The following is a 20,945-nucleotide window of genomic DNA, read 5'->3' as shown; positions in this document are numbered from 1 at the left end:
TTGATTCAGATGATGTCAAGCATGTGTGGAGGCAACCAGGTAAGGAGGACAAAGACAAGTGTGTTCTGCCTACAGTCAAGAATGGTGGTGGGAGTGTCATGGGTTGGGGCTGCATGAGTGCTGCCGGCTGTGGGGAGCTACAGTTCATTGAGAGAACCATAAATGCCAACATGTACGGTGACATACTGAAGCAGAGTATGATTCTCTCCCTTCGAAAACTGGACGGCAGGGCAGTATCCAACATAATAAAGACCCGAAACACACCTCCAAGACAACCACAGCCTTGTCAATCAAACTGATGGTAAAGGTGCTGGACTGGCAAAGCGTCCCCAGATCTAAACCCTATTGAGCATCTGTGGGGCCTCCTCAACAAGAATGTGAAGGTGCGCAAGGTCTCTAAGATCCACCAGCTCTGTTATGTCGTTATTGAGGATGGGAGAGGATCCAGTGGCTCCTGTGAAGCTCTAGTAAACTTGATGGCCAAGAGAGTTAAGGCAATGCTTGAAAATAATGGGGGCCACACAAATTTCGAGACTTTGGCACAATGTGGCCATTTTCACTTAGGGGTGTACTCCCTTTTGTTACCAATGGATCAGACGTCAATGGATGTGTGTTGCGTTAGAGGACACCAAATTTACCCTGCTATACAAGCTGCACACTGTCTACTTTATATTGTATCACAGTGTCAGATCTTCAGTGTTGTCTCATGAAAAGATGTAATAAAATATTTACAAAAATGTGAGGGGTGTACTCACTTTTTTGATATACTGCATATGGATGTAAGGCCCCTTTCACACGTCAGTGATTCTGGTACGTTTGTGCTTTTTTTTAAACGTACCAGAATCACTGACATACGCAGACCCATTATAATGAATGGGTCTGCTCACACGTCAGTGATTTTTCACTGCACGTGTCTCCGTGCGGCGTACCCGCGTGTCCGTGATTGCCGCACGGAGACATGTCCATTTTTTTCTGGCATCACTGATGTCCCACGGACCACGCAGTGGTGTGATCCGTGAAACACGTGCCAGAAAAAAACGTGCTTTTAAAATAAAAAGCATTTTTACTCACCCGGCGTCCAGCGATGTCCTCTGCAGCCCGTTCTGCCGGCTGCTTCTGAGCCGGCTCAATACTGTCGCGCCTATTCATGATGCACGACACAGCCGACCCGGAAGCAGCTGCTGCGGGGGTCAGCGCCGGCCGGTTGCTGCATCGCGGGAGCGATCAGCACCATGGAGAGCGGGAGCGGGCGCAGGTGAGTTGATTTCTAAGTGCAATCACGGGCCACGGAGAACGGAGCCCGGATTGCACTTAGACAACCCACGTGTGCCGTGATTCACGGCACACGCAGGGACATGTGCGTGTTTTACACGCCAGTGAAAAACGTCAGTTTTTTTCACTGACGTGTGAAACGGGCCTTATACAGAACATTTACAGGACTGTTACCTTTGTTTTAGAATGTCAAATTTCTTTTCCCAGGTCTTATTGAGTCTCTCAAGTTCCTTCTGTAATCTAAAAATAAGAAAACGTTAAACGGAGATTTGGAGATCTCTCCTTCTAATTACAGACTATGGCAAATAATATATGAAAATAGGCAAAGGTGAGAGTAATGTGCTGAATGTCTCGGATGGTTGTACCCATATACATTATACACCTATAATTTATTGTAGCCCTTGGGAGTGATTGTACATGACAATATAGCCCTCGAAACAGAATTGGTTGTGCACCCCTGCATCACACAGTCCTGGTTATAACTATTGTGGCAAAATAAAACCTAACTATTCCCAATCCATTGTATCCACTATGATCAGGATGAAATGGCTCAGAAACACTTTATTCAGAATAATAATATACAGTGGAACCTTGGATTAAGAGTAACTTGGTTTGAGAGCGTTTTGCAAGACAAGCAAAGCTTTTTACACATTTGTAACTTGGTTTAAGAGCAATGATTTGAAATAAGAGCAAATTCCTACTGCGCACACTTCCGGTTCTGTCCTTTCACCGCACTCTGATGCGCTCTGGAGGTAAATTTCTATACATATATACTGAAAACAGTATACCAGTACAGTATATACTATAGTGTATAGGCCGCTTTACACGCAACGACATCGCTAAAGAGATGTCGTTGGGGGTCACAAAATTCGTGACACACATCCGTTCTCGTTAGCGACGTCGTTGCGTGTGACACGTACGAGCGACCACTAACGATCAAAAATACTAACCTTAACGTTGATCGTTGACACGCTGTCCATTTCCCAAATATCGTTGCTGTTGCAGGACGCAGGTTGTTCGTCGTTCCTGCGGCAGCACACATCGCTACGTCTGACACCACAGGTACGAGGAACTTCACCTTACATGCGGCCGCCCGCAATGAGGAAGGAAGGAGGTGGCGGGATGTTCGTCCCGCTCATCTCCGCCCCTCCGCTTCTATTGGGCGGCAGGCTTAGTGACGTCGCTGTGACACCGAACGAACCGCCCCCCTAGAAAGGAGGCGGATCGCCGGTCAGAGCGACGTCGCTGGGCAGGTAAGTAGTGTGACGGGTCCGAGCGATGTTGTGTGCCACGGGCAGCGATTTGCCTGTGTCGCATAACTGACAGGGGCGGGTACGCACACTAGCGATATTGCAGTGTGTAAAGTGGCCTTTAGTCTATTAATTTGCGTTTGTGGATACGGTATTGTACTTTCTGCTATCCAGTAAAGCATATTCCTTGCACTGTAATCTAATTGCCAAAGTTCAGCTCACCCCTTTAGAAGGTATACTGAGTCCTCCTGCTGCTCAGGAAGGCAGGTACCGTCACCTGTAGCAATCATAAGAAGAGAAGGAAAATCCGGCGCTTCGGAGTGTATCAACCACCACTCAGGATAAATTTCCAACTTTTTTATTGCTGTTCATTAAAAAGTGAAGCATGTACAATATCTCCATACAAAAACTTCCAGCATGTAGAAAAAAATATTGACAGTGCTACGCGTTTTGGCTACATATTGTAGCCTTTGTCAAGTCAATCTAATTGCCTGGGCAGTCTTCCTACCCCACATTTGGCTTAGTTCTGCCCTTATTTTGGGGAGAATAGATTAGGGGTGTGTTTTTTTGTGTATTATACTAGAACAGAGATTGTTGTATTTATACATAATTTTTCTCTATATAGTACCTCCCGCACACCAACAACTCTACTGTAAGCTAATGTGCAGTTTAATTTTCTTTATATTTTTATTACTGTACAGTATTTTGTATTAGTGTAATGTAATAATTTTATATGAATACAGGACATTATATTGTGTTACTGTAATAAGTTTGTATAAATACAGTAAATATTTTTGGGTTGTGGAACGAATTGTCTGTGTTTCAATTATTTCCTATGGGAAAATTCGCTTTGATATAAGAGTAACTTGGTTTAAGAGCGCACTCCCGGAACCAAATATGCTCGTAATCCAAGGTTCCACCGTATTTTTATCTGGACCCAAAACTAACACAAATATAACAATTTATTTCCGTAGGATGAAAGGCACCCTAATGTTTTTGGAAATCAGAAAGAAATAATAAGCACCTTTGAAAAAAAAACCCAAACAAAGAAAAACACCATTATCCATTCAGGGCCATATTATTATTATTGTGGGCTGCACTGGACCTGGGAGAAAATGTGTGGCTCATGCTAAGAGATGGACTTGTCACGTCCTGCTGGTCACTTTTCCGTATGCTATCTTTAGCTGTGCACCCTGGTTTTACGCCAATTTGGTGTACTGAAGTAAATGGGAGCTCTGATGTATTACAGGAGAATGGCCACTACATAAAGTAAGGAGCCGCGGTGTCCCGGCCTCATACATTCTCCAATTCCAGATACTAAAAGATCCAAAACCAGCTTATTGGTGGGAAGGGCCAGATGTTGGACCCCACCGACCTTAAGATAGATCATTAACATCTAAAGCGGGCTTTACACGCTACAATTTATCTAACGATGTGTCGGCGGGGTCATATCGTAAGTGACGCACATCCGGCATCGTTAGTGTTGTTGTAGCGTGTGACAGCTACGTGCGATTGCGATTGAACATAAAACCGTTCATCGCATACACGTCGTTCATTTGCTAAAAATTGCACGTCGGGTTGTTCAATGTTCCTGAGGCAACACACATCGCAGTGTGTGACACCCCGGGAACGATGAACAGATCTTACCTGCGTCCCGCCTGCAATGCGGAAGGAAGGGGGTGGGCGGGATCATCTCCGCCCCTCCGCTTCTATTGACCGGCTGCCGCGTGACGTCGCTGTGACGCCGAACGTCCCTCCCACTCCAGGAAGTGGATGTTCGCCGCCCACATCGAGGTCGTATGGAAGGGTAAGTACGTGTGACTGCAAATAATCGTTTGTGCGACACGGTCAACAAATTGAATGTGTCGCACATACGATGGAGGCATGTCACATCGCATACGATATCGTATGCGTAATTGTAAGGTGTAAAGCAGGCTTACGTCCTTTCCGACCCCTTTTTTGCCCTTCACTTTTTTATAAAAATGTCTACCAAGGCACAAAAAGTATCCAAAACAGATGACTTTGGCACAATTGCTGTACTGTACCTTTCTATGGTTTTTGCATCCTCTTCTTTCACACTTAAAAGCCGTGTGATCTGTGCCTGTAGCCGCTCTCGGTCTGTGGGCATGATCTGGTGACATAATGAAAACACTGCTTTTACGTTGGCTAAACTGGGACATGGGGACGACAAGTATGCATGATGTTATCCACGAAGGGCCCGACTCCCTATTTGGACAACCTCTGCACAATCACTGTTTTCCAATGTTACGGGAGCCCCAGGAGATAAAGTGCTGACACCGCAAGAATGGTACCGGCACCAAATATGATATAGATGTAATGATTTTACTTGGGGAAACTTTGGCCACTTCACTGTCCCCGCCATCGGACAAATCAGACATCAAGAGTAAAGCCCCCGTTACACATTGCGATGTCGTTAGCGAGATTGCTGAAACATCACAGGTTTTGTGATGCAACCGCGACCTCGGCTGCGATCTCGGTATGTGTGACACATAGCAGCGACCGGCCCCCCGCAGCGATATCGCGGATCGAACTTGAACATCCTGGTTCATTTTTTGATCATTGGTGTCCTGCTGGGCAGCATGTATCGTTGTGTTTGACGCCATAACAACAACGAGTGACCTCGTTTGCGACTCAGAACTCAGCGACGCGGGCATGTCTACACCTCTATCGAGATCCGAGTCGTCAGAATAGCTGCTGTGTGACAGGGTCCCAACGACCGCCGAGGTCATTATACGGATCGCCGTATCGTTGCTGCGTCGATAATTAGATCTGCCTGTTTGACAACTCACTAGCGACCATGTAGCGACGTACCAGCGATCCTGACCAGGTCGTATCTCTGTCGGGATCGCTGTAACATAGCTACGTGTAACGGGACCCTAAGTCAGGACTGAGGATGCCCTCTCACTTCATCTGGATGTATGCTTTGTCCAAAGGGGGGGAGAGTAAAGCTGCCGTTGATTAGGGAGAGCCATTGCTAACACGGCTAGAATAACACTGATGCTAGAGGGGAGTATAGCTGTTCTTTTACTTGGGGAAACATAGTGATTGAGAAGGGATTGTCCGAGTAGAGGACAACCCTTTTAAGTCACTCGTTTTTTTGTCACATTTTCTGTTAAAAGTAAAATTTGCGTAAACATTTCAGGTGTACATAAAATCATTCCAGGGTTGAAACTGGAGTCCATTTGCACAACTGCTTCAGTGATTCCAGTACGTATGTCGCCATTCTTAGGGTATGTGCGCACTTTGCGCTCTGCCGTGACAAATATTCCACAGCGTTTTGTCACTGCATGTGCGTTTTAAAGCGCATCCAAAACTCTGCCTTTTGGATGCATTTTGAATGCAGAATGGATGCATTTTTGACAGTGCATTCCCACTCGGCTCTGCTACATACCCATAGAGCCGAGTGAGAACGCACTGTCTGTCTACCTGGCTGCTAGACAGAGCCGTGTGATGAGAATGAACTCGGATGAACTTCACCCGACTTCATTGTCATCGCGCGGCTCTGTGTGTGTGCCGTGGCCCGATTTGCGGTCACCGGTGAAAGACTCACCGGTGACCGCAAATCCCCTGAGTGACTGAAGTGAGCCGTGCGATCAGCGGTGCCATCATTCAGGTTACCCGCGGCCACAGCTGTAGTCCTCCATCTTGCCGTGGGTAACCTGAGTGACATCATCGCTGACAGCGTGACTCAGTTCAGTTGTTGCATGGAGCTAACAGAGAGCGGTCGTGCTCTACGGCCGCTCCTGTCAGCTTCATGTAGCAGAGCTGGATACGTCGTGGGACCTCTGTGGATTACATCGGACCTGGAGGGCTGTTTGGGGATTTTAATAAAGTGGTGAAAGAGGGTGATTTTTTTTTTGTCTTTTATTCCAAATAAAGGTTTTTTTTCGGGTGTATGTGTTTATTTGCTTTCACTTACAGGTTAATCACGGGGGTGTCTCATAGTCGCCTGCCATTATTAACCTAGGACTTAGTGGCGGCTATGTGCTGCCATTAACTCCTTATTACCCACCGCACTAGGGCAATTCGGGATGAGCCGAGTAGTGTCCCGGGACTGTTGCATCTAATGGATGCGGCAATTCTGGGAGGCTGCTGGCTGATATTTTTAGGCTGGGGGGGGGCTCCCCATAACATGGTTCTCCCCATCCTGAGAATACCAGCCTTCAGCCATGTGGCTTTACGCTGGCTGGTATCAAAATTTGGGGGGACCACACATCATTTTTTTTTAATTATTTATTTATTTTACTGCACGATATAGACCCACACACCGGCGGCTCTGATTGGTTGCAGTGAGACAGCTGTCACTCAGTGTGGGGGCTCGTCTGAATGCAACCAATCAAAGGCGCCGGTGGGCGGGGGAAGCAGGGAATACGAGATGGAATAATGAGCGACCGGCATTTTCAAAAGCAGGAGAAGCCGCCAGAGCAGTGTGACAGCCGTGCAGCGCCGTGCCGGTGATTGGTCAGTATGAAAGAGAGAGAGAGAGACCGACCGACCAACTGACAGAGAGAGTGACCGTCTGACTGACAGAGAGAGAGAGAGAGAGAGATCGATATCGATTTCAATGGGTGGAAAATGCATCCAAAACGCACAAAAGAAGTGACATGTTGCTTTTTAGAACGCAGCGTTTTGGCAAAATATTTCAGCAGCCGAAACGCTGCGTTTTAAAACGCAACGTGTGGATGAAATTTGCACAATCTTCATAGATTGTGCTGGGGACGCAGGACACATGCGTTTACGCTGCAGTGCAAAACGCAGCATAAACGCATGATAAAATGCCACATGTGCAACAGTGTACTTACTGGAACTACGGACATACGCAGACCCATTAAAATCAATGGGTCTGAGCACACATCAGTGTTTTCTCAAGGACCGTGTGTCTGTATGGAGCACACGCCTGTCCGTGTGCTCCGCACGGAAACTAGTCCATTTTTCTCCGGCAGCACTGATTTCACACGGAGAAAACACGTATCTTTGAAATAAAATGATTTTCTATACTCATCTGCCTCCAGTGATGCTGTCTTCAGTGCTGCTGTCTCTTGCTTCAGGGCCCGCTTATTATCCTCATGAATATTAACGGCACTGCAGACCCGGAAGCAAGTGTGACCACAGCGCTGGAGACATCAGCACCATGGACAGCAGTGGCGGGGACAGGTGAGTAAAAAGTTCCTGCTTTCCGTGTGCTATTGGATAGCAAACGAGTGCCAAAATCATGGCACACGGAGGGACATATGCACCTTCAACACGGACCGTGAAAAACGTGTGCTTTTCACTGACGTGTGAAAGGGGCCTAAAACAGTTTAAAGAGGTGAACTGACCATTCTTTTGGCATTTTACGCTCTAAAGATGCTCTGTACTTTACAATACAAGTCAATAAGAAGGCTCAAAAAAAGAAAAAATATATTTGGATTGTTTTGGCAACATTTTATTTCGCAGTTTCTTCATTGTTGAATGGACAATGAATGAACCGCCCCCTTAAAAAAAGGTTGTTCGGCGGCCACAGCGACTTTGTAAGCAAGGTAAGTAGGTCTGACGCGCACCAGCGATATTGTTCGCCACGGGCAGTGATTTGCCCGTGACGCACAAACGACGGGGGCGGGTGCTTTCGCTAGCGATGTCGCTGTGTGTAAAGCAGCCTTTAGGCTTATGAATGTTATGCACAACTTTTCCCATTGTTGTTCCTAGGGAACTGATAACCATAAAGCAAATTCTACCTTTAGATCTTCTGCACATTTGTAGTAGGATTGAAAGAAGACTCACATTGACATCAACCTTTGGTGTCTTCAGTTTCTCCCTCAATTTCTTCAGCCGTTCTTCTTCATGGATCAGTTCCTCTTTTTGTCTTTGGATCTCAATTAACGCTTTTTCTTCTTTCTCCTTTCGTAGTTGTGCTTGCTGGAACAAAACAAATGAGTAAACTTGCTTATCAAAAACTGTTGACAAACAACGTTATGTCAGATCTGGACTTTTTTAGTCAAAATTTGTCAACAGCTTGCACCATATCAAGAGATGGCAGGTGCTCACAAGGCTCAGTGCTATTAAGAAACCTCACTTTTGGGGTAATGTCAGGAAGTTACATTTTAGTTTAACAATTCAACCTTTCTCTCAGTTGGCTATAAAATGAAATCCTAGGATTGTGGTGTGTAGATCCCCTTTGTGCTGCAGAAAGTTCTGACCTGTCTATGCATGGACTTCATAAAACTTGTGAAGTTGTTTTGTAGTATGGACACTCCATGAATCGGACGCATTTGTCCACATCCCACAGATACTCGAGCAGATTAAAGGGGATGTCCACTACTTTTACATTGATGGCCTATCCTTAGGCTAAAGGCCCCGTAACACGCAACAACGTATCTAACGATATATCGCCGGGGTCACGGATTCTGTGACGCACATCCGGCATCGTTAGCAACGTCGTTGTGTGTAACAGCTACGAGCGAGTGTTAAAGATCAAAAATACTCACCTAATCGTTGATACGTCGTTCATTTTCATAAAAGCGTTGCTGTTGCAGGACGCAGGTTGTTCATAGTTCCTGCGGCAGCAGACATCGCTACGTGTGACACCGCAGGAACGAGGAACATCACTGTACCTGCGTCCGCCCACAATGAGGAAGGAAGGAGGTGGGCGTGATGTTCAGTCCGCTCATCTCCGCTTCTATTGGGCGGCTGCTTACTGACGCCGCACAAACCGCCCCCCTTAGAAAGGAGGCGGTTCGCCGGCAACAGCGACGTCGCTAGGCAGGTAAGTCCCGTGTGACGGGTCCTAACGATGTTGTGCACCATGGGCAGCGATTTGCCAGTGCCGCACAACCGACGGGGGCGGGTGCTTTCACCAGCGACATCGCTAGCAATGTCGCTGCGTGTAAAGCCCCCTTAAGTCATCAATGTCTGATTGGCCGGGGTCCGACATCACGCACCTCCGCCGATCAGCTGTTCTCAGTAGCAGCAGTAGGCAGCTGGAAATGCTCAGCCTGCTGCCTGGTACTGCACATCTGCCTCCCATCCTTATCACCAGGAGGCTGATGTGCAGTACCCGGCCTTGGCCACTATCAGAAGACAGACCTGTGCAGGAGCTGAGCATTTACGGCTGCCTGCTGCCACCGCCGGGATCAGCAACAGCTGATCAGCAGGGGTGTCGGACCCCGGCAGATCAGACATTGATGACCTATACTACAGATAGACCATCAATATAAAAGTAGTGGACAACCACTTTAAGAACAGGGGAGTTTGGAGGCAAAGTCATCATCTGTAAATCTTTTCCAGGTTTCTCAGACCATTTCCTGACCAGTTATTGCAATATGGAAGGGCCTTTAACTTGCTGAAAAAGATCACTGATGTTAAGAAATGCTGCTGCCCTGAAAGGGGGTACATGACCTGTGCAATGTATAGGTGGTTGGTATGTGTCACATGTTGATGATGCCAGGACCCCAGGTTTCCCGGCAGAACATCACACCGCCCATGCCGGATTGTCTTCTTGTTATAGTGTATCCTGGTGCCATCTCTTCCTCAGGTAAGTGATGTACATATACCCAGTCATCCACATGAACTAAAAGACAATGTGCCTTTCTCCATGGTTTGATGCACACAGAAATGTTGTAGGCATTTTTGCCAATAAACTGGAGACAGCGTGGGCAGTCAGACAGGTATGGAGCTATACAGATCCTGGGCAGTCAGACAGGTATGGAGCTATACAGATCCACACTAAGTAGGCTGCAATGCTCTGTGTGACCGAACATGTTACTATCATGGCCACCTAACGTTTCAACAATTAGGTCCTCCATGGGATCAATATAGACAGACTAGACACACTCATTGTGTACACTGAGGCTTACCCACCTGTGACCCCTAAACTTGTACCCTGATTGTCCCTTTATCGACCCCTTTTGTAGGTACTTATCAATACAGGGAACACGCCACAAAAGCAAACGAAAAAAATTAAATAAGGCTACTTAGAAAAATTATTACTTATTAGTACTTCTTTGTACTAAGATTGGTAAACATCCCTGATTATTGAAATGACAGTACAGAGTATCTATCTATCTATCTGGTTCTTGGTCCCTCTCAACATATTACCGCTGACATTTTCTACATAGGGTTACAGAAACGTTTCTCAGTTACTGATGATGATGACTACATGACTTCTGTTACACATTTATAATATGGAAGATAAAACAATCACTGATCTCGGAGAGACCAGCCAGAGAAAACCCTGCCAGCAAGGGCGCTCAACACAGTGAAATCCTACCGTAGGTGCATTGCCCCCTGGGAAGTATGCAAATCAAAAAGGTCCGTGGAGCCTCTGTTAGGAGTCTCGAGACAGAAAATAGCCAGATATTCCTCCGGGAAGGACCTAGCCAAGGAGTGGCTCTTTTTAGGAGACCACCATAACCACCATATTAAGTGGCTTTTTTAGTCAATATCCAGCTCTTGACGAGCTTAAAGATATGACAAGGGAAATACCAAGGCCATGTATCCATCCACAGACAGCTGTTTCGGGGTATTGCCCCTCATCAGTGTGGAGTAGGATTCTGGCCAGGTGGGAGCAATGCCTAGTAGACCAGCAAGACATGGTGGTTATGGTGGTCTCTTAAAAAAGAGCCGCTCCTTAGCTAGGTCCTTCCCGGAGGGATATCTGGCTATTTTCTGTATCGAGACTCCTAACAGAGGCGCCACGGACCTTTTTGATTTCCATACTGCCCAGAAGGCAATGCACCTAGGATTTCACTGTGTTGAGCGCCCTCGCTGACTGCCGGCAGTATTGTCTCTGGCTGGTCTCCCCGAGATCAGTGATGGTTTTATCTTCCATCTTATAAATGTGTAACAGAAGTCATGTAGTCATCATCATCAGTAACTGTGGGAGACGTTTCTGACAAGACTCCTAACACAGGCTCCACGGACCTTTTTGATTTGCATAATATGGAAGATGACAGTTCAGGCTGCCTGATAGAATACTTATATTATACTAAGCTATTTAGGAGAATATATAGAGAAGGTGAACCACAGTTTCCTGCCAGCAGAAATGGTACTGGCTCTAGCTACCCCTATAATAATATACTGACTCGTCTTGGGATTGATAGCAGAGCAAAGATAAATAGGATGCAAAGTGGAATCAGGGAATTTAGATGGGGGCTGAAGAGAAGCAAAAAGGAGACCTAAAAACGCTGGAGTGGTTGGTGCTTTAATTTATTTCAGCGCTAAAGTGGCACTTTACATGAAAGTACCCTTACCTCGGTCTTATACTCACTTGCCGTCGTCTTCATCCTTTTTCAGCGCCGCTCCGGTCCGGCAATGCCATCTTGTGCCCGTAGCTTCTGATTGGCTGGAAGTCAGACGTTACATTAAAAGCGCTCAATACAATTCTATGAAGGCCAGGACGACGCTATCATAGACTTGTATTGATATGTGACTTCTACCGTGCTCCATGAAACACTGGAGCTGCTGGCAGGTCACAAATCAAAAGAGACCGATAGGAGCGACGTTGGAAAAAGATGAAGACAGTGGCAGGTGAGTATAATACAGGTGGGCCAGGGGACTTAAGCAGGTTTTACACGCTGCGACAGCGCTAGCCGATGCTAGCGATGCCGAGCGCGATAGCACCCGCCCCCGTCGTACGACCGATATGTGTTGATCGCTGCCGTAGCGAACATTATCGCTACGGCAGCGTCACACGCACTTACCTGCCCTGCGACGTCGCTGTGACCGGTGATCCGCCTCCTTTCTAAGGGGGCGGTTCGTTCAGCGTCACAGCGACGTCACAGCAGCGTCACTGAACCGCCGCCCAATAGAAAAGGAGCGGAGGAGATGAGCGGCCGGAACCTCCCGCCCACCTCCTTCCTTCCTCCTTTTCCGGTGGAGGCAGGTAAGGAGGAGCGACAAACAACATCGTACCGTCGCTGCAGCGACATTATGGAAATGAGCGACGTGACAACGAGCTACGATATCGCACCTATTTCCGCTCGTTGATCGTCGCTCATTTGCGTCACATGCTGCGATGTCGTTACCGGCGCCGGATGTGCGTCACTACCGGCGTGACCCTGACGATATATCGGCAGCGTTGTCGCAGCGTGTAAAGCCCGCTTTAGATTAACAGCACAACTCCAGTGCTGAAATAAAAAAAAAACACGCTGGAGTGGTGCCTTAAAGTAAAAAAAAAAAAATCTAAAATGCTTCTTTAAAGTAGATTTTTTTTTTTATATCCAATTTATTAAACTTTTTGTTTTTAGAAATCTATGAAGACATCTATTGCAAATATATACTGTATATATATATATATATATATATATATATATATATATATATATATAAAAAAATAAAGCTGGTTCCCTAGAAGTCTAAATGAAAATGACATTGCTTTTATTGTATTACTTTAGAATATAATGATATGAGTATCAAGGTATTGTGTAAACCAAAATAAGACATCAAAGAGTCAGAACAAAGGAGGGCGTTCTCTTACTTTGCATCGAGTGTAGGATCTAATCTGCCAGAACTGATCTTTCAACTCTTTTGGAGCCGTTCATAGTGACCCTGTCTTCTCTACACTGAGCTGTCACTTCTCCTGTCAGCTGCTTTTTTGCCGTTACTTTTCTTATTCAGACACTTGTCTATATGGCCGTCTACTTGACAAGCACAAAAATGGCGCAATTAAATCCTCAAGACTTCAATCATTCTTGCATTCGCCACTGCTGATTCTTAAGTTGTAAGTACCTACAGTACTGTGCAAAAGTTTTAGGCAGGTGTGGAAAAAATGCAGAACAGTAAGAATGATTTTAAAAAATAGAAATGGTTACTAGTTTATTTTTATCAGTTAATAAAATGTAAAGTAAGTAGACAAAAGAGAAAACAAAATCAAATATTTGGTGTGACCACTCTTTTAGCCTCCAGAACAGCATCAAAAGCTTTTAGTTACACTTGCACAATTTTTTAAATAACTCGGAAGGGAATTTGTTCCAAACATCTTGGAGAAGTAACCACAGATCATCTGTGAATGTAAATTTGTGCAAATCCTTCTACCTCTTCATGCAATCCCAGACAGATTTGATGATGATAAGATCAAGGCTTTGTGGAGGACGGATCATCACATCCAGGACTCTTTACAATAAAAATAATTGATAATAAAATTGGATGTATGTTTGGGGACTTTGTCCTGCTGCAGAATAAATTTGGAGCCAATAAGACGCCTTTCTGATCTTATTCCATCTGTTTGTATTTATCAACATAGAGGACTCCAAGAAATGGACAACAGTGAGAACCGTAGACACAGTGGTTGGCCAAGGAAACTAAAGGGTGCTTTACACGCTGCGACATTGCTAGCGATCTCGTTAGTGATGTAACACGCTAGATCGCAGATGCGATCTGCCGAGATCGCACATAGGTCATTTTTATAGTGCCGGTCACATGTGCGATCTCGGCAGATCGCATCTGCGATCTAGCGTGTCACATCGCTAATGAGATCGCTAGCGATGTTGCAGCGTGTAAAGCACCCTTTAGTGCAGCAGATGAAGAACACATCATCAGAAGGTGTCCAGCAGTGCCATCAGTTCAGAACGGACAGCTACCAGTGGGACCCAGCTACACGCATCTACTGTTTGAAAATGTCTGGCCAGAAATGTTCTTCATGGAAGAATTTCGGCCAAAAAGCCATACCTTGACAAGGAAGCAAGGCTAAGTGACTCAATTATGCACAAAAACACAGATACTAGGGTGCCAGGAAATGGCAGCAGATTCTCTGGACTGATGAGTCAAAATGTAAAATATTTGGCAGCAATTCAACAAATAAAGTTTGGAATTTGGTCACGATTAAGTGTCCTCAATACTGAGGAATACAGGGAGATACCTATCTTCAACAGGACAATGACCTCAAACATACAACCAATGTCCTTAACGAGTATCCAGCATAAAGAAGAAGAAGGATTTCTGGAAGTGATGATATAGCCCTGTAGATTCCTGATCTCAGCATCATCGAGTCTGTCTGGCATTACATGAAGACACAGAAGGATTTGCCCCAGCCGACATTCACAGAAGATCTGTGGTTAGTTCTTCAAGATGTTAGGAGACAATCGCCTTTTCAAGTTCCTTCAAAAACAGTGTGCATGTGTACCTAAAAGAATTGATGTCATTCTGAAGGCAAAAGGCGGTTGCACCAAATATTGATTTCATTAATAGATTCTAACAAGACAATCCTGAAGAAAGTCCAGAGGCTGGAAAGCCAAACTTGGAAACAGGTCCCATAACAACCACCTACTAATTGTACAGCCGATGGCGTACCTTGAAGGATATGGTTCCAAATGCATATTTTCCAAGAGGGTTGACCAATTACTTTATTCTATATTCGTAATGGAAATCTCATAAGTGCAAAAGGGACCTTTTGGGACTTCTAGGCTACAGGGTTTGCATGCAATAGCAACTCTTGCACCTGTTGGGGTGAACACTTTGAAATGTTCACTAGTTGCCTGCTCCTGACCTAATTGGTGTAGATCAAGTGCATGCACGGAAGAATAACATCAGACAGAGTCAGATGTAAGCCTCTCCTTGATCAGAGTATGGCGCAGCTCCAAGAGACTTTAATTCAACAGAGCATAGACATAAAAAGGGAAAAGGGTCCATGAGGTCATCAATGGGTAGGTCCATGAGGTCATCAGGGGGTTGGTCCATGAGGTCATCAGTGGGTGGGTTCATGAGGTCATCAGTGGGTGGGTCCATGAGGTCATCAGTGGATATGTCCATGAGGTCATCAGTGGGTTGGTCCTTGAGGTCATCAGTGGGTTGTTCCATGAGATCATCAGTGGGTGGGTCCATGAGGTCATCAGTGGATATGTCCATGAGGTCATAAGGGGGTTGGTCCATGAGGTCATTAGTGGGTTGGTCCATGAGGTCATCCATGGATTGGTCCATGAGGTCATCAGTGGGTTGGTCCTTGAGGTCATCAGTGGGTTGTTCCATGAGATCATCAGTGGGTTGGTCCATGAGGTCATCAGTGGGTAGGTCCATGAGGTCATCAGGGGGTTGGTCCATGAGGTCATCAGTGGTTTGGTCCATGAGATCATCCATGGGTTGGTCCATGAGGTCATCTATCTGGACATTCATTGTATACCAGGGCAGGGTGTAGAGGACAGGAAGCAGCATCCATCTTTAGATCTGTATCACATGTAGTGATCTGAACAGGCTTATGTAAGGTGAAATAATACATTTTATCAGTTATCTACCACAATTACCTATGTCTCAAGGTTAATTAAGAATTTGATCAGGACTATCTATAGATAGTCCTCCTTAACACACCCACTATAGCACTGTCCTCTGCACAAAGGCTCTGTCATAATATCCTATCCATATGGGCTGACACAACTTTATAGGGACAGAAGGATGGTTAGAATAGTGTTTATGTTCTAATGTTCTACCAACAACGATGATTTAATGGCCTTTATGAATGATTCAATCAGCCACCAAGCCCATCTATAGGAGAGACTGTGATTGACGGACGGGAAAAAGTTTTGTATGTATCGAACTATCTTCCCCCAAGAAGTACAACTTTATCAGAGGTTTTATCAATATGTAAGGTTTCTTGCTTCTTAGATATTTTTTAATCTGATGGAAAAGACAAAATTACAAACTTTTCCTTAGTTTCACGGACTTTCTAATCCTCTATTTTATTCTACAAAACTGATGCACATATCTATATATATAATTGCCTTATTCTGTCTGTCTGTCTGTCTTGCTCCAAAATTGTGTCCTTACGGTGACACAAAGCTGATTGGCCGCTGGGCTCGCCATGGCCCCGCCGCCCCCGCACGGATTGGCCGCTCGCCTCGCCTTGGCTCCTCCCCCCCACTGATTGGTCGCTCGCCTCGGCCTGGCCCCGCCCTCCGCATGGATTGGCCGCTCGCCCCGGCCCTCCGCACGCATCGCCAGACATAACCTTGCGCTGCTGGGATCGTGACGGAGCCGGTGTACGCTGGTAACCATTATACACATCGGGTAACTAAGGACCCTTAGTTACCCGATGTGTATCATAGTTACCAGTGTACACCGGCTCCGTCACGATCCCAGCAGCGCCAGACATAACCTTGCGATGCTGGGATCTTGACGGAGCCGGTGAACGCTGGTAACCATTATACACATCGGGTAACTAAGGTCCCTTAGTTACCCGATGTGTATCATAGTTACCAGTGTACACCGGCTCCGTCAGGATCCCAGCAGCGCCAGACATAACCTTGCGATGCTGGGATCTTGACGGAGCCGGTGAACGCTGGTAACCATTATACACATCGGGTAACTAAGGTCCCTTAGTTACCCGATGTGTATCATAGTTACCAGCGTACACCGGCTCCCGGTACACATGTGCAGGGAGCCGGCATTATACTCCTCTCCCCCCAGGACTACTCCTCCTATTATAGTCCTCCTATTATACTCCTCTCTGAGTATAATAGGAGAACTATTATAGCATGGGGGATGGAGCACGATGGGGTGCGCAGCATGGGGGATGTAGCACGATGGGGGGTGCGCAGCATGGGGGATGTAGCACGATGGGGGGTGCGCAGCATGGGGGATGTAGCACGATGGGGAGTGCGCAGCATGGGGGATGGAGCACGATAGGGAGTGCGCAGCATGGAGGATGGAGCACGATGGGGAGTGCGCAGCATGGGGGATGGAGCACGATAGGGAGTGCGCAGCCTGGGGGATGGAGCACGATGGGGGGTGCGCAGCATCGGGGATGGAGCACGATGGGGAATGCGCAGCATAGGGGATGGAGCACGATGGGGGTGGGCAGCATGGGGGATGGAGCACGATGGGGGGTGCGCAGCATGGGGGATGGGGCACGATGGGGGGTGCGCAGCATGGGGGATGGAGCACGATGGGAGGTGCACACCTCCCCCCAACACACACACACACAACACACCACACACACACTGGGAACCACAAACACCGCCATACACAGACACCCACACACACAGACAACGCCGCACACACACAACACCCAACACACAAACACCGCGGCATACATAAATATACGCACATACCGCACAACACACACATTGCACAAAACATACCTCCCCCCAAAACACACCACACCCACACAAACTGCGCAACACACACACACAACGCTACAGACACACAGCGCTCCACAAACAACGCAACACACGCAACACACATACAACACCGCTCTCACCTCCCCGCCACACCCAGACAACACCCAGAACATGTACAGCGCCCTACACAAACACTTGGTAACTACAGACAACAACATCTATATATATATATATAACAAAAATCATACATGAAGTACACAATACGTAAATTCTAGAATACCCGATGCGTAGAATCGGGCCACCTTCTAGTTAAGATATATATTCATATGGGAAAAAACGATACAGGATGGACACAATGCCTAACCGCCCAAGGTCTCTCAGATCTTCATTGTAGCATCCTCCACTTTCACACTTCGCCATTGTCTGTGACTTTATTTGTACTCTCGGTGACTTTTTCTCTGTCCATCTGCTGGCAATGAGGTGGTGGGGATAGAAGAGCACTTCACTCTGCCTTCAAGTGTCCTGATTAGAGACCCTTTCACTTTCACACTGCTTAGCTTAGATGAATGACCGAGCTGCAGATGTAGTCAAGTTATTTGTATAACGTAAAGACAATGGTATTTTACAAGGCCCATGGGGGTGTAGAGCTGACCAGGGACACAGGAAGAATAATGAGGTGAGAGAACGGGACTCATTGCATCTATTGAGTCACGTCGGACCAAGTATCAAACCTTTCAGTTAGGAGGATTTATCAGACATTGATCATAATTGTATAATGGATATAAAAAGTCTACACACCGCTATTAAAATGCCCGGTTTTAGGTATGTAAAATAATCATATCAAGGAAAGTAATTTCAGAAATGTTTCCACCATTAATGTCACCCATAATCTGAACAAGTCCAATAAGAAACAAACTGAAATAGTATTGCGTTGGAAAACAAACAAAACTAAAATAATGGTGTTGCATAAGTGTGAACACCCTCTTATAATTGGGGATATGGTTGTGTTTAGAATTAGCCTTTTAAACCATATTACATAGTAGTTAGTGCCCAGCTGCCATTATTTGCAATGATTCTGATTAAGCCCTTATAAAGGTTAGCTGTTTCAGGAGGATTTTCCTGCCAATTTTTTTTATTTGTATTTTACAGCAAAATCCATAGGCACAAACAGCTTACAATACAGCAAAGGGATCTTATTGTTGAAAGATGGGTAAAAAATTTTTTCCATTGTTTTAGATATACCATGGAACACTGTTAAAATGGTTATCAAGAAGTGGCTCTAATGTGGCAGAACATCGATATTATCTAAAACTGGACAACTATCATGGGGTGACAGGGGATAACAGAGGACCAGGGCTCCTAGACCGGCCCTCAGGCTAGGGGGCCCTAGGTGTCCCTACTCCCAGAGATATGTCTAATGGTGATGATGTCTGGGCCGCTCCTGGCCAGCCCTAATCTAATACGCCCTTTCCCTCACCCCAGGGGAGGACTGGGACCAATAGGACACCATATCCACAGTGAAGCATGATGGAGGCAACCTTAAGTTTTGGAGACATGTTCTGTGGTCTGATGAAGCTAAAATGTAACTGTCTGACCATAATGACCCTCGTTACGTTTAGAGGAAAAAGGGAGAAGTTTTGAAGCCTAAGATCACCATCCCAACTGTAAAACACGGGGGTGCAGCATCATATTGTTGGGTTGTTTTGCTGCAGGAGGGACTGGTGCACTTACCAAAATAGATGGTATCATGAGGAAAGAAGATTATGCGGCAATACTGAAGCAACAACTTAAGACATCAGCCAGGAACTAAAAGCTTGGGTGGAAATGTGTCTTCCAAGTGGACAATGACCTGAAGCATACTGCCAAACTGGTTACAAAGTGGCTTAAGGATAAGAAAGTCAGTGTTTTGGAGTGGCCATCACAAAGCCCTGATCTCAATCCTGTTGAAAATTTATGGGCAAACCTGAAAAGGCTGGTGTGAGCAAGGCGACCTACAGACATGGCTCAGTTATACCAGTTCTGTCAGGTGGAATGGGCCCAAATTCCTACCAACTATTGTGAGACGTTTGTGAAGTATATGCAAAACGTTTGACCCAAGTCATACAGTTTAAGGGCAATGGTGCCAAATACTAATAAAATGGAGGGAAACTTTTGACGTTCTAGAAAGTAATAAAAATGCATTAAAAAATTGTCTCTCATTAATCTGGCATTTGGCAAATATAAATAATTTTGGTTCCTAATTGACCTAAAACGGGAAAGGTTTATTCTAATTTCATGTTAGATAGTGAGAAAAACATGAAGATGTGTCTTTTTAGATAGTGTATGGAAACTTCTGGTTTCAACTGTGTATACATGATGTGCATGGGTTGATCTTGCCAGTGGGGTAAACCAGTTCTAAATTTCTCATAAATATTGCAATACTGTGGTATTACATTACATACAATAAGAGCTCAAACAATCTCCAGTTCAAGACTTCTAAAAATCTACGGTATTATATAATGCTGAGCGTATGTGTATGTATGTGTGAGTGTGTGTGTGTTTATGTATGTGTGTGTATGTCCGCTAAAGGAATACGCACCATCGCATTTACAATCACGAAATTTTGCACAGACACCTCGTGACTCAGGGAACGACATAGACGGGAAATTTTAACCCCGCACTTTAAAGTTACTCTCCAAAAAACCTGCCTCCATTAAAGTCAAGGGAGCTGCGAGCTACAGGCTATTAATAGCAGCTGTAATTGGTTGCTATAGGAACAAAGGACATTGTTAGTATAAGAAGCTTATGTGTGATGTAATATGATGTCAGTGGGGAGACGGATAGAGAGAGACAGACAGACAGACATAGGCACAGAGAGAGTAAGGGAAAGAAACAGATTCAAACATGGAAAGAGACAGAGAGAGACAGACAATCAAAGAGACAGAGGCAGACAGACACAGACAGGGAAAGAGATGGATAGAGAGAGACAGACAGACATAGACACAGACAGAGTATGAGGGGAAGAGACAGGGAAAGAGACAGACAGAGACAGACAGTCAAAGAGACAGACAGACACAGGCAGACAGGGAAAGAGACAGGGAAAGAGACAGACAGACTGAGACAGACAGAAAGAGAAAGTGACAGAGAGAGAGAGCAGACACTCAAAGAGACAGAGGCAGACAGAGACAGAAAGACAGGGAAAGAGAAAGACAGTCAGAGACAGACAGACAGACAAACTGGGAAAGAGACAGATGGGGAAAGATGGGGACAGGCAGGGAAAGAGACAGACAGACAGACACAGAGATTGAGACAGACACAGAGCTAGAGAGAGACAGACAGAGCTAGAGAGAGACAGACACAGAGCTAGAGAGAGACAGACACAGAGCTAGAGAGAGACAGA

General features: G+C 45.8%; 1 protein-coding gene across 1 annotated transcript in view; it reads right to left on the bottom strand.

Moving 5' to 3' along the window:
• The window catches only part of C6H10orf67 (chromosome 6 C10orf67 homolog), a 200,894-nt gene that overhangs the window by 48,847 nt on the left and 131,102 nt on the right, over nucleotides 1-20,945 (bottom strand). Inside the window, exons 10-12 of the mRNA XM_075316800.1 lie at nucleotides 8,304-8,438; nucleotides 4,568-4,653; nucleotides 1,447-1,512 (exon numbers count right to left, since the gene is read on the bottom strand). Coding sequence (XP_075172915.1) covers nucleotides 1,447-1,512; nucleotides 4,568-4,653; nucleotides 8,304-8,438 — 287 coding nt within the window. The remainder of the gene's footprint in view (nucleotides 1-1,446; nucleotides 1,513-4,567; nucleotides 4,654-8,303; nucleotides 8,439-20,945) is intronic.

Source organism: Anomaloglossus baeobatrachus, chromosome 6 (assembly GCF_048569485.1).
Source record: "Anomaloglossus baeobatrachus isolate aAnoBae1 chromosome 6, aAnoBae1.hap1, whole genome shotgun sequence".
NCBI classification, from domain to species: Eukaryota; Metazoa; Chordata; class Amphibia; order Anura; family Aromobatidae; genus Anomaloglossus; species Anomaloglossus baeobatrachus.
Note: the sequence above shows the minus strand (reverse complement) of the source record. Positions and strands in the feature narration are given on the sequence as shown.